General features: G+C 41.4%; 1 protein-coding gene across 1 annotated transcript in view; it reads left to right on the top strand.

Moving 5' to 3' along the window:
• LOC146171531 (uncharacterized) overlaps nt 1-6,517 on the top strand; it is a 32,449-nt gene extending 25,932 nt beyond the window's left edge. Inside the window, exon 3 of the mRNA XM_084586482.1 lies at nt 5,767-6,517. Coding sequence (XP_084442608.1) covers nt 5,767-6,023 — 257 coding nt within the window. The 3' untranslated portion in view covers nt 6,024-6,517. The remainder of the gene's footprint in view (nt 1-5,766) is intronic.
• The last annotated feature ends 8,798 nt before the right edge of the window (nt 6,518-15,315 follow it).

The following is a 15,315-nucleotide window of genomic DNA, read 5'->3' as shown; positions in this document are numbered from 1 at the left end:
GGGATGCTATATAGTACTGTATAGTTGTATAGCAGTATGTAGTATATGCTATACTGCATATATATAGTTGGAATCAAGTTCACCTAAACGACACTAAAGGCATAAAATCATAAGTATTCATAATAAAGTACAAGGGTCCGCAACTATATCATGCACGCCGGCAGGAAAACAATGCATCCAAGAATAAATCAAAAGAAAAGGCGACAATTAAGAAAAATATATTTTAATAACACTTAGGTCATCTTTGAAAGATAAAAGAGGGCCACTTCCATTATACCTCCTCCTTAATGGATGTATTGCGGCAGTGGGAATAGTCGCCGTGTTCGACTCCCTTGTAGATCAGCTTGCGCGTAATGTCGAAATCAATTTGAGCATTATGTCACGTCCAGGAAAGAGCCCTAGAGCTCCAGGTGCCTAGCGATTGGATTCCAAATGCTGAAAATCAAAATTGGGCACTCTTCTCTCCCTTGTCTATTCCATGCGCCCTAAATAACTCTCATAATTAACCAACCGACTTTTATCTCGGCTGTATGGCAGTTGCTAGAGCGTTTGCGACTACAGCCAAATATTTTTTCGATTACTATATGGGGGGCTCAAAACAGCGCCTGTGTCATGTCAGCAAAAATGGTACACGCTAAAGACGCAGCCTGGGAACGTACGCTTCCAGACGTTCGCGTTACGTTCGCAATACATCGTGTTCGCTGCGCGACAAGATCGGGTCGTCTTGATTGATTGAAATGTACTCAACAACTGAGGGAAAATCGAGGTCCCGCAAAAGAATTCTGTGTTATGGCGCTGTTCGCATTCTTGGCCGACACTACCACGATAACATTTAAATTAGTTCGTACTATATATATTTTTTTTATTATCAATACCTCGAATGCCCTAGGAACGGGGTATTACATGAGGGATGGGCTGCTATTTCATTTGAAAATAGATTCGATGGCTGCCTTGAATTGAGATGGATTGAAGTGGTACACGAATTCGACTGGCAGATTGCTCCAGTCCCGAGCAGTTTTTACGAAGAACGAGCGAAGATGAGCTGTAGTCTGCGCTGGGGTAGGGTAGACAACTTTGGGATGGCTGGTGCGGTTTGAGAAGCGATGAGCTGGTAATAGCACTGAAACATCAAGTGGTGTGTGATAAAATTTATGAAAAAGGCAATGCCTAAAGATGCAACGTCTCAAATTGAGATTATTAAAGTTAGCTTTAGATTTAAGAACAGTTACGCTGAAGTGATAAGAACATTCTGAAAAAATAAATCTTGCTGCGCGATTTTCAACTGATTCGAGGATGGTACAAATGTCAGCTTGATGAGGGTCCCAGATTGAGCATGCATATTCTAGCTTAGATCGAACGAACGTGAGGTAAGCTAGTGATCTATTCGAGGCAGGGGCGAGGCGCAAGTTTCGACAAAGGTAACCAAGAGTGCGATTGGCTTTGTTAGCAATGTTCGTTGCATGTGAAGACCAATTAAGTGTGTTAGAAATTGTGATGCCAACGTATTTGTATGATTGCACAGATGAAATTTCAGAGCCACAGATGACATACCTGGAGGGTTGATAGTCCTGTCGTCAATGAAAAGAGAGTAATGACGTTTTATTAGTGTTAAAGACATTAACCATTTGTGGCACCAGGCTTCAACGCGTTTAAGGTCATCTTGAAAAATGCGAGTATCGGAACGATTATGGATGGGACGGTGGATCACGCAATCTTCTGCAAATAGGCGGATGTTGAAAAGAATGTTACTAGGCAGATCATTAATGTAGATTAGGAAGAGCAAGGGTCCAAGTACAGTGCCTTGGGGAACGCCGAAGAGGACTGTGGAGCTAGCCGATGAGAGTTTGTTAGCGTACACAAATTGCTTCCTGTTAGTCACAAAATTACGTATCCATTCCAATACAAGAGGGTTAATGCGTAATTGTGAAAGTTTAAGTAAACGTCGCTGATGGGGAACTTTGTCGAATGCTTTTTCGAAATCTAAAAAAAGAGCATCTACAGGTACATTTAAATCCAGGTTAGAACTTATGTCATTGATGAATAAAGCCAATTGAGTGTCACATGACAGTCCTTTACGGTAACCATGTTGATTAGGATGAAAAAGGCTATAGAAATTATGTTACCATGTGAGAGTAAAGCACATGCTTCCTTAGTTTTGAAGAGACGCTTGTTAGTGAAACAGGACGATAATTAGAGCATGAAGATGGAGGACCTTTTTTCGAAATTGGAACAACATTGCCTATTTGCCAGTCTTCCGGCACCACTCCTAATGACAACGATTGCTGAAAATTATGACATAAAATGACGCTGACAACAATTTTGGTGTGTTTTAGTCCTTTTGAGTTGATAGCATCGACACCTGATGCAGATGTAAGTTTTAGCGAGTCTATAATTTTCGCGATACCGGAAGGATTGAAAATGATATCAGGCATGACTGCGTGATCATAGCTAGGGAAATCTGGTAAAGTGTTGGCGAGTGTATCTTCCATTTGCTTCGTAAGAACAGTTCTCTAACAATTCCGATTTCAAGAACGTTCTTTATGCGAGTGATTAATAGGGCTGAGAAAGCTTACATGGTTGCCTAACACCTGTCTTAATGGGAATATCATTACTGTGTTTGTGGAGAACGGTGGTATTTGTGCGACCACAATAGATTTTCTCTGATACTTTTACATATCACTCTTCTGCACCCTCATTTCGCAATGCCTATATGAGAGGACAGGTTTGACTGAGTCAAACGCATTCTTATAATCAATAAATGCTTTTGTAGTGGTCGTTTATAATCCGTGCGTTTTTCTATCACGTGATTCATAGTATGGAAATTATCGACAGTAGGGTTCCTGTCCAGACATTTCTTGGTCGTTTATTTGCTTGAAGTATAAGTTGGCCTGATTATTTTGCTATTAATTTAGTAAATAACTTTTATGTAACCGATATTAAGTTGTATGCTGTCCAATTCGCGAAGTCCTTAGGGTCTCCTTTCTTATGAATTAAGGTAATGATAGCGTTCTTCTGTGATTCCAGTGCCATCGATGTCATGAGGTATTGAGTACAGGGGGGGGGGGAGGCAAGTTTATCTTGGACGATATCCCCACTGTCATTGAGCGAGTCGTGTTACCTGATGCTCCATAGCAGCTTTCGCTCTTTTCACAGGCTCCAAAGCTTCCGTAACTTTGTTCTCTATCACTGGCGCAAAGCCGGGTTGCGAGCTACTCCCAATAACACAATTGTTGGTTTGAGGATTTCGGCTTCTCTATTAGGCCAATATTCAATGCCTCGCCTAGTTTGACAATATTGTCAATATTATTATAGTGATTGCCCACCTTGTGCTTTATTGCACAGCGCACAGACCTGACGTTTGCTTATCCACAGTTTCCGCGTTGAAGCTTTATGAATATTACCACTGTTTACTGCATACTTGATTGTCTCCGCATTATACTTCTTTATGTCGGATACATTAGGCGTACTGATAAGAATTGATAGGTCTGACGTTGGTGATGAAAGCGTTCATACTTCTTCGCTTCTTAATCAAATTTGCTGCCTGCGCACATAGTTTTCCGGTATCCTGCACAGCCGTCTTAGCCGGTATGTCTACCAGACTACCACTAATGATATCTCTGAAATGATTACTGATTAATTGTGCACTAAGACCGTTCCCTAGGTTAAAGCTGAATATTCTTCCTATAGCGTGATCCTGAATTCTTTTACCTTCCCTCTCACCGCTAGTTATTTGATAAACCTTTACCTTACTAGACGGTTTCATTCCCTGCTTGAATCTAGATTGATTCAGTAAGAGAATTCGATGATTCTGCACTGCTGTCCGAGAGACATTAAAAATATGTCACGCACCTTGATAAATTTGTACAATAACTGGGCTAATTATTCTGAATACCTGCTCATACGTAGCACATGATTTTGGCAGTTATGTACAAAATCTGAATGACCGGGCCGACCAGCCGAGAGAACTCCAGGATACGTCCCGTATACCAAGCGACGCCAAATCACCTGAGTTCGATGCCAAATTGTGTGGCGCTTTAACGAAATATTTGATTTGTGCAAAAGGACAGCTTCCATGGTTAGCAGACAGTAATGCAGACAAGCGGTGCCAAGCCGGAGCATCAGTGGCCCCATCTGCAACCATGCCTGCCAAAACGGACATTACCATGAGGAGCGATATATATAGAAACCTTTCAGTGGTGACATTTTGATATGAGATGAGCGCCAACTTTGTTTGCGTAAAGAAAATGTACAGAGGAAAATAAAAGGTCCCTTGAAGCTGAAAATCAGTCGATTGAAAAGTCGGTTGAAATAAGCAGCACTCTTCTACAAGGCATCTAAAATATTTTCCTGAACGATATGGTGAAGACGGAAGTATTTTTCATTGCAGATATACCTTCACAGTACTAGCTCCTCGTTCACAGCCTCTTCAAGTACCCAAGAAAGGTGAATACGTTCTTGGAGAAAACTTTAGATTGCTTGATACTGTTAAGATAATTGCTGAGGAAACAAGACACTTTCTAGAAAAGAAGAGAATGGCGAAGAGGAGAATCATGTGGCTGAGCTATTGCGAACGATTATATATATATAGCCTGTGTGATGCCATGATGACATTTACTGAGATATGTACTTACTTGTACATAAATGTGGTTTCCACCATTGTTGAGATGTTTTGAGCTATGCAGAATTCCTGCGGACGATAGTAATATGATGATATCCCAATCTAATCAGAATTTCAGGCAAGGAGGAAACATTAGTCCAGAGATCGCATTCCTCCTTGGGGAAGGTGCACAGATTTTTTTAGTGCTTGTGATTGGGCTACTTGAAACATTCTTGCGTGCGGTTGTTGGGCTTACAAAGACAGGTTTAAAAAACGACACAAATATTTAAGCTAAAAATTCATTTTGCGTTAAACGTTTGTGCCATTTTTAACCGTGTTCATGTAAACCCAAGCAGAGCATGTTTTCTTCCCAAGTCATTCTTAAGTTTCTTGCGAAACAAGGCTGAAACAGAAACTAGAGTGAAAGGAGTTAAGACGCTTGTAATGGTATGGAGGCAGCTTCAGTGACAGCAGCTGCTGTGTACTGCGACAGGAGTTAATTGAAGGAGGCTGGCTTCGCACCGTAGTGGCTGTCATAGTTTTGACTGTGGCAAGTGAGAGCCGAGCACTTAAAGTACCATTCAAACAGGAAGTGTTCGTAGTGCCCAGAGGTCAGGTGTATAAACCAAGGAGTGATTATTTCGAGCAGCAAGTAGAAGAAAGTTGCTTTTTTTCTGCGTAAGATATTTGACCTGCTAATGTTCTGTGTCTTTTACTTCATCATATGCAAAGGTAGAAACGTGAGGGAAGATATTCAATGTTAAATACTTAAGAAAGGCATCTTGTGAAATGATAAAAGGTGAGGAATGGGGATGAAATAAATATATAAGCTGGTACCGTGGCAAACATGCAGGCTATGCACAGCAGCAACAGGATGAGGTTTTATTATGTTTGTGAGCAATGAATTTGTTTGCGAGAAATGAATATTTTACTAGCAATGAAAATTGACCAAGTGTTTACTCACACAAAGCCATGTACTCTAAATGGTAAATAGGAATATATCTGTATATTGTAAGAGATCGCTATTGTCTCTAAATATCGGGTTTTATTTTGAGCACTAGCATTTATGTTCACTTTCCACAGTTGGGGTTACCTACAGTTGATAACTAGAATAATTACTGAGAGGTCGCCTAATAACCAAACATTTTTTTTGTTGCTCCTGTTTTCAGGTCCGGACTGCGTTCTCTTCAATTCTAAATCAAGCTGTTTCACAAAAATAGCTCTGAGAATATTGTTGATATTCGTAGCAATCACAGCTTTCTACACATGCCTTCCCAAAACAAAGAACTACATGCAGCTACATTCCAAACACGTTGACATTCAGTTAAACGGTCGCCGCTCCAAGCATCCTGGTTTCTCGCAGAACATCAGTGTTTCACAGCTTTTGCCCCGAATAATGATGTGGACAAAGCTTTTTGGATCGTAGTATGGAAATCTGAGTGATGCAAGGAACACTGAAGAGGTGATTGAAAACTGCCGCGCTACTTGCGTCGTCACAAACGACCAGCGTCTATTGGAATTTAGTGAAGCCGTCGTAATTCATGCATGCGACATTGAAAACGTACCAACCTATCGTGTGAAGTCTCAAAAGCGGGTCTTCCTTATTAGAGAGTCGCCACCAAACACTTTGCATTCTAAATTTAGTTATGCAAAACACATGTTCAATTGGACCATGACGTATAGGTCAGATTCAGATGTGCGGATCGCATATGAACAAGTCTTTCGCCGAAATTCCGCTGTAAGTATTGAAAAAATGTTGAAAGCCTTGGGGAAATCAAAGCGGAAAACTGCTGTTTGGGCAGTAAGCAACTGCAAGACGGACGGTCGGCGAGAAGCCTTTGTTACAGAACTGAGGCGGTACCTTCAAGTTGATGAGTACGGATTATGCGGTGCCTACAACTGCCCAAGGTCTCGAGAATAAAGTTGTTACAAATTTTTTGAGCGTACTTACTTTTAAATTCTTGCGTTTGAAAACTTTATATGCGTTGATTACGCAACTAAAAAGCTTTTTCTAGCTCTAAAGCATCACATTGTACCTGCTGTGTTTGGCGGCGCTAATTACAGCCAGATTGCACCTTATAAGTCGTATATCCATTCCCTTGCGTTCGAGTCGCCAAAGCAACTCGCAGAACACTTGATTACCCTATCCAAAAATTATTCAGCATATATTTCCTATTTTAAATGGAAGTCCAGTAAAGATGTGGTTAGGCATAAATTCAGCTTATGCGAGCTTTGCGTGAAATTATACAATACCGAGGAGTTGATTCGCACTTCATCGTACGATGACGTACGAGCTTGGTGGCAAGACGGCGTCCATTGCCGAAAATGGGGGGGGGGGGGGGGTGAGTGTTTTGTTGGAGCGTAGATGTTTTGTTGCGGTGCCTTTAAATTTGAATTCGGATTTTGCATCTTTCGCTCGAGTAACCAAGGCTCCCTTGTCTCTGCACAGCTAATGCGAACATTGTTCTAGAAATAATGAAGCACATCTACTGGGGTGCCTGTTTAATTCAGCAGGCTGCGGCATAGATCAGCTGCTAATTTTTAGCAAGAAAAAGAAACCAAGATAATAGTAATGCGGGCTTTCGTAATAATGAAAAGCTCCGCCTGTGACTGGTCAAGAGCGCAACTATCGAGCGCAACAAAGGGTGGGGGTATTTCGGAATATTAGAGTTTTTGCAGTTTTTCAGCTCGTGGTTTAGTGAGATATAAGCATTTTAAAATACACGTACGCATTTAGCGATTAGCCGTGCTAATCAGAAGTATAAAAGTATCAGCTTAGAAGGAAATGCAGGAAGCAAAATTAAATAGGGGAGGAAAAAAAGTAGCATTATATATTTCGTGTTTCTGGTCGTTGCGCCTTAACCGCGAACGGCCGAATTGAGCATCATACAAGCGGGACTCGTCGAGAGCAGTCTTGTGTATTGTAAACGCAATCAGTTCAGTTCAGTCGTTCAGTCGTGTCCGACTCTTCGTGACCCTATTGACCATGTCACAAAAACAAACCGCAACCAGAAAAAGAAAACGCACATTACGGTAAAACTAATGTTTTGCTCACTGCCATCTTGCGTATTGTAGTTTAGTATGAGGTAATGGGAATAAAAGCGATTTGTTTACTTTAGAAGAGAGCCCTACTTGCATTGTGTACAAGCTCAGCTGGCGAAGCAAATCTTTTTGATATCTTTCATGTCCACAATTATTTCTTTCCTACAATTTGACTTTGGCGGTTTATGCTTTGTTTAATATCAAGCACGACTTTATATCTTTAAGGAATACCTATCTATCTAGAAACATTACATATGTTTTGAGTACTGTTGCTCTGCACACTGTTAGATTTGGAACCAAAGCATTATTACTTATATTGCAACTGTATGCAATGCTCATAAATCGGTTCTTGATATAGCAGTATGATATTACACTTTTCGTCTTTAGCCAAGAATGCAAATATTTTGTCCTCCTGTATAATTTTCAGCTAATGCTGTTTTACTTCCGCCGCTCTGCTTCTGTTATGTTTTGATAATGTCCTTTGACTGTGTTTTTTCTTCAATCCTTTGTGGAAAGTGTTCTTTAGTCGTTTCCAAATAGCTGCTTAGTTAGTTCGTTTATATTTTGTCTCTTTGTACTTCGTTATAGCACACTTTTGTGTTAATATCAATGCATCTTTTTGTAGGTAAGTTTGTTGTGCATTTTATTTTTGTCTATGCGGACACCCATTGCCACGATGTCTATCCGGGATATAGGCCTCGCCAGGAGGCTTGCTTTGCCTTTCTCCCATAGCTTCACCTAGGGGCATATTGTATTATACGGCCAAATAAAATAGCACTAACATTACTACTATACTACTACGCTCACATCGTGAAATTAGCTCTGTAAAGGTAAGAAAATATTAAACACGATGCGGTCCAGAAAGTAATCTGAAATAAAAACGCCAAAAGCATCTTCGTGAAGTAGAACCTAAGCACAGCTTTCAAATACCAGTAACTGTATTAGTTGTTGAATTTTTAAAACTCCTGCTAAGCACCATTCTGTGGACAACTAGACACCCGCAAATGAAAACGGCATTCATTACTGCCTTTAATTTTTGATCTTCGGCTAGTTTAAGGCTATTTAGTCAATGGCGACACACCGTTGAACAAAATATGACGCAGGATGGTGATATTATTTATTAGCTCCAGGTGCTGAGCGGTTCATATACACGGCGGTGACTTTTAAATATGTGCGTGGTTTCCACACTAGCTGTAGGATAAAATGCGTCTTGAATTATTTGTGCTCTTTATTCTTGGTGTTATTCTATCTTCGCTACCACCAATATGTCGGTTTCCACCAAAATGTTCTTTTTTTTTTCCAGCACTCTATTCTGTTTTTTAAGGTTATTTGGTTACTTGAAGTTTCTATTGCCTTATTTTTCTTGCTCTTCTCCGTTGTGTTAGAAGTTCCTAACGCATGTTTAACTACGCCAGAAATATGAAATGCTCTACTTTTTCAGCTATTACGTTTCACAGAGTGGCATTTATTGTTTCATTTGTATGCTATGGCTGTGCTTAAGTTTCCAAAATAAATTAGTTCAGTTATATTTATTGCGCTATGGTGCTTGAGAATTTAAAGCAGTTGGATGTAAGAGCGCAAACCACGAAGACGCAGACAGAAGTACGCAGCTTGCAGAAGAAAAAGCGCTGATGCCTTGTAATTGCAAGGCTGCTCTTTTTTCTGCGGAACCTGGAAAAGATTCACCTCTCTCACATGTCATAGGGTCTCGGCAGATTTCTTCAGCTGAACACAGAGGCCAATACCTCAGCTATTTGCTGGACGCTTTGCAGGTTTTTAGTGTTGGGGAACTGCCCGCTGCCAATACGAGTCTGCTCGTTTTTTGTCACGTGCCGCCTTCGTCAGAGGTGTGTTTATTCTCGTCCAACTTCGTCCTCGTCCTTTACGCTATTCTATACAACCTCATCAAGAAACTAGCCGGCACCTCAAAGCTTGCAATAATTTAAAGTCCCGTGTGCCGGAAGCTTGTCACACTAAACCTATTTTTAAAGTTGGTTTTCTCAACCTGCCGAGAAGAGTAACCTCTATTTTAACGCGGTTAGCAGAGCGGCGTGTGGAAATAACTGATCAGAAGGCAGTTAAACATATTTCAGCTTCAGATCACATTATAGCAGCCACAAAGAAACATGTGAGGTAAGTTTATCAATTTATAATTCTTCCGATATATACGTAATATGTTAAAGACTAACAGTAGCTACACAAGTTATCGCAACTCACTCAGTCGGCTTGCACTTGTGTCGGTGCCCGCCAGCATTCAACGTTATTTTAGTATACGTTTGAGTAGGCCGGCAGCACTTCACCAAAAACGCATGCAGTCAGCAAAGAAAACCGGTGGGTGAATCAGAAATTACAAAAACAGTCTGCAGTTTGAGAAAAACAGAAAAAGCTGTCTAGCTTTTGCAGTAATCAGGCACTGATGCTCAAAGCTGCGAGTTGCATTTATGCCGCCATCTGTGCAGCCTGCAATGTTTCTGTTTTATAGAAAGCAATTGTTTACAATTCGAAGACATATCAGCTCTTCGGCATCATAAAATTGGCTGAGAACAAAGGCAAATTTTTATTGAATAATTCTTTATTTACTTGAGTAAATTTTCAGAACCTGCTAACATAAGTTGCAATTTATTTTTTATATTACAAGCTAAAAATTCATCCATGGCCATGGCACTGCAATGAACAAAAAAGAAAAATTTACCATGCAAACGCATCACTAGCAGCAAAAAGAGGAGTTGGTTCACAAAGATTAGTTAAACTCCGGAAAGCTGCCTTTGCACAAGAAATTTTGAAAGCTTGCTCTGGGTATTATAATAAAACAAAATAATATATTGAACACGGCTGTCAACAACCTACAAAGTGAACTATTAATTGCAAGCACATGCAGAAATCTTAATTTCGACTGATTTGAACAGTGCATTTTCAAACACATGCACATTACAACAATTCAACAACTTTTGGCAATCTGTTCTAGCCGTAAAGGGTTAAAGCCATTAGTGGTCAAAAATTTAGGTTGTACGCTTTAGTTCTCTCATACGTTTTGAATGGTTTGTCCTGGCACATATGGGCCTGTTTGTAGGAAGAGTAAGCTTTGGCCCAACGTTGGAGAGCGGCTACTTTGTCCATGAGATTCTTTTGAACTATACTTTATGTGTATATAATAGAGAGACGATCTGGGAAATTGCTAAACAGTATTTAGTTTTGCCTAATTCAAGGAGGTATATTTTTTAAAAATGTATGCGAATGTTATAGCATCTCATAACGAAATAAAGGGTATGCAACTGTTTTTGCAGCTTGTTACATTGTAAGCAAAGGGCAATAATAAATGCCATTATGTCTTTAAGAATAGAACAGCCGTTTTAAACTAAAAGCTAATCACAAAGGGAATTTTGAATATTTAACTTATTAATAAAATCGTTTTTTATTACCCGTGAGACATATATCTTTTTGAAATTCCCCTTGACGCGGAAATACCTTTTTTTTTTTGTTTTTTTTTTATAGTACGAGGAGGACACTATGTTACATCGATTACAGCATGAGTGCTTTTACGGAGACTATCTTCAGTGGTCGCTTAGATGAAGCTGGCCCAAGAAACTTCTAAACAGCCCACAAAGAAGTATATATATATATGTAAACCAGAGATAGCTAGCAAAACTAGAAAGAAGCCGGGGTAAAAAAGGAGACAAAACAAGGTAGAAAAACAGGTGCATATGCTTCGACTATGTTCTTTTTTTCTCTTGACAAAGAGAGAGAGAGAAAGTCATTATTGAAAGAAAAGATGCGAGAGGCTGGAGTTTCTACCTCCGCTACGGCGGCAACCCCACAGTTGTCATTGTTCACAAAATGACCAACAGAGGACTAGTTGAGGCATGGCCCATTTTCTTGCTCATAGTTGTGCACCTTAGAGGGACGCAGAAAGAGATGAACTAAACAAGGAGAATGGTTTTGCTTTCCTGGTTACAGCGACTCTTTTCAACGGAAAGGCGGCTGTCTGCGGTACAGATAAGAAAGTTAAACTCCTCTTCGACATCAAGTAACCCGTGAAAAAAGAATTGAATTACATCTTTTTCGTACCGCGTTTTGAACGAAGCCCTCCATTTACTTACAGACGATATTCCCCAAGCCGAAAAAGACGGCTGGCTACTAGACTCCGACAGGGACCATAGCAGGTGTAAATGTGGCAAAGTAGAAACAAGGAAATTTGCTAAAGTTGGTATTGTTTCTTAGTTTAGAAGAGCATATAAGCTGACACTGGCGTAAGTCGTCCATCGGTTGTGCTGTCACAGAAACATAAGTTTTTTTAAGACTGCGTATCTCGCGTGAGAACGCGAAGTTGTGGACTCAGAGCTTGTCTGTAGACGTTTGCGACACTTCAGTGCATTCCACGTCTTGTTTCCCGCGTTTGTCTTTGGTTATCGCTGTTCATCTGTGTGCTTATTTATTCCTGTATCGGTGTTCTTGCGTCTTTGTTTGCATGAATTATTTTAGAGTTTGCAATGCTTACTTCCTTTTTGAAGTAAAGGAGTTGAAGTGAGTGCCCGTTTTGTCTCAGCTCCAATGCACCCAGGCCAATCACCCGCGGTAGGTACGTGCCATTGCGGCTGCCAACATCGTCATCATCAGTGTTCGTCCGTGTTTAGGCGGTCTTGTGAGTTGCAACCGCTTCAGTCTGCGACAGAAAGACAGGTTGTCTTTGCTGTATCGCACCCCCCTGTCTCTCCTTGCGGCATACGACTGCAGTGAAAATTGGCCCCGTCTCGGCGCCATAAAATACACAGAGGTAAGGGGCGCTGTCGCGGACTATAGAACGCATTGCTACAGCGCTTATAAATATCAGCTCATCTACAGCGACGACATCGTGATCTTGGAACCTTGGGCGTGGTGTCGGGTTTTATGAGGTGGACACAGGAACGACAAATGATCTCAAAGCCAACATGAAAATCTTTGACACTCAGCGCATGCCATTCAACAGCAGAATTACTTTACTATTGGACGAGCATTACTCCTCGAACGACGCACTGGGCTTCGGCTATAGCGTGCTCATTTGTAACGCACTAGAAACATTGCAGGCGCAATTTGTAATTGAAATAAGTGGCCATTATTACTTGTAGGCTTGTGAATTACTTAGGAAACGAGGTATGTCATTATCGCTGGACATGTCACTTGCAGGCTGTAGTTAAGTTCAGTCGTGTCCGACTCTTCGTGACCCTATGGCCCATGTAACGCCACGCTTTCCGGTCTCTCCCTATCTTCCTAACATCACATAACTTCATCTGCAGTGCCTCGAGGATGCCATCTAGCCACCTCGTTCGCTGCCTACCCCTTCTCCGGCGACCCGCAACCTTTCCCAACATCAAATCTTTCTCCAGCGACTCCTCTCTTCTCATCAGATGACCAAAGTAGTTGAGCTTTATCTTTAGAACTTGACCCTCCAATGAGCAGTCAGGGTTTATGGTCGACAATATTGACTTATTTGATTTTCTGGCAGTCCAAGGAACTCTCAAGCGTCTTCGCCAGCACCACAATTCAAACGCGTCAATTATTCGGCGGCAGGCTGTAGTACTTGGGCGAAAAACATGAATATCCCAGGCGAACACGAATCCGCTGCCTCAACATTTTCTCGAAGGCTGCCGTACGTGACGTGGGGTCCGTGCTCAATGCGTGCTCTTCTCTGCTGTCAATTTTTAAAGCCCAATAAGATGTAATATTTCGTACGTGTGGCATTATCAAATGTGCTTAGCATATTTGAAAGAATACTAACTTTCCAGGTGCATAAAACATCCAAAATCACAATATAGCTCCCAACAGGAAGACGACTTACCTCATGCGCGCTTCTACATAAACGCGCACGAAACGGAAACATAAATTACCGCATTTGAATTACATAAAGCCTCTACTTTCAGTGAGTAGCTTTTTCAAAGAAGTTTGAACGAAACCGCTCCGACTGTCGCATAGCAATCACTAGGAACCGTTAATGCATTTGCCAGCTGCATACACAGGCCACTTGCAGAAATCAGGAGTCGTGTCTACGTCAAGCTTGCCTCTTAGGCGTCTGGTTTGCTATTTTTGAATTATGAACTTTAGAATTCTCAGCTACGCTCACGGTCTGCTTTTCTGGAATTTTAACTAGGTTCGAAGAAAGATTGTGAAATAGCACTCTTGTAAGGATACTGTTTAATGAGACACCAATGGCGTCATTGCGATTATGCACGTGGTGGCAATATGTGCGCTTATATTTAACCAGAGCTCTTCAATATTATCAGACATAAAAATTCCCGTGGTACCGATATATCAAGAACGGTGGTTTTTATTGAACAAAATCCGGATGCTTACGGATAGGGCGGCGCTCTGGTGCGCTTACGGATGGGGCGGCTCCTGTGACCCTTAACGAAAACTGTCTTTAAGTTGCGAACATTCATATTGTTGACAAAAGTGCATCAACCTAGGAAATAAAGTCGCCTGAATCGATACTGTATCAAAATGTATTAAACCTTAAGGCCGTAGAGTTTATTAGGAGAGAAAACAGAAAGAAAAATGAATTCTCATAAAGCATTGGCGGCAGTGGCAGATATCTTGGTTAGCGGCTCCTAGCTGGTGGCGAAATTCATGATCGTCTGAAAAAGTAACACTAAACATTGTCCCTTTTTGAAGCGTAGTTTCCCTATCCAGGGAACAAGGCGGGAGATAATCATGCCCAAGGATTCGTCGACCGCGCTGCAGCGTCACCAGTGTTGCAGATGGCCAGATATCGTATGGTTGCGTTTCAAGAGATCACCATACACTACCCCTAAGGTGGACTTCACTTTTTCTCCTCACATATTTCCCTCACCAAACTACAAAATGTGGCTTGCAGACACGTATAAACACTTTTCTCAACTCCGCGATATATGCTCGCATATGTCCTGTGTTGTACTCCACTTCCTTTAAACTCTGTGGCTAGCATCTGCCAAGCACCCGATAAGCACGCCAGGCATACTCTGGGCTTGTCCTCGGGAGCCCCTGCCGGGGTTTGCACCTGGTTGCAAGAGCCCTAGACGTGGATGAGTGCCACGAGCTCATGGCCACTTGATGGGGCTATACCCCCATACTAGTATGCTATGCACTGTTTACGGAAATAGAACTTATCTATACTCTTCTCCAATTAGTCTGATCAAAAAGTTTGGTTTCTACGCAAACGTTGACCTTGAATACACCAATTTCAAGAAGTAGTGACATTTATCATTGCGGTACAGAAAGTTATAATTGATCTGCTAAGTCGCTGATTTGCTAAACCATTTGCGCTGATGTGATTCATTTTTTCCTGTTCTTGTTCACATTGTATATTTAGTTTGCTCCCTCCCCTTATGTAATGGCCTCGGGCCTTTAAGGAATAAGTAAATGAAATGAAATATATAAATCGCAAGCCCTTTCGTTACTCCTTTGTCTCCTAAATCCCGTAGTCGGGTTGGCGCAGATACAAAGGAGATGTTCTTCAAAGAGTTTCAGCTGATATTCCTTCCTTGTGTACCCATCTCCATGCGCGTAGGCACGATGGAGTAAACAAAAAATATGTGCCGCTGAGGTAGCGGTTGCTTTGCGGTGTGCTAGGATCATGGCAGAGATAAAGTTGTAGACAAGGCTTAGTGCAAAACCGGCGTAGCGAGATGCGGCGTAGCTACAATATCGGAGGAGGGAGGGGGGGGGGG

Source organism: Amblyomma maculatum, unplaced genomic scaffold (assembly GCF_055883805.1).
Source record: "Amblyomma maculatum isolate TAMU_Amacu unplaced genomic scaffold, ASM5588380v1 scaffold_20, whole genome shotgun sequence".
NCBI lineage: Eukaryota > Metazoa > Arthropoda > Arachnida > Ixodida > Ixodidae > Amblyomma > Amblyomma maculatum.
Note: the sequence above shows the minus strand (reverse complement) of the source record. Positions and strands in the feature narration are given on the sequence as shown.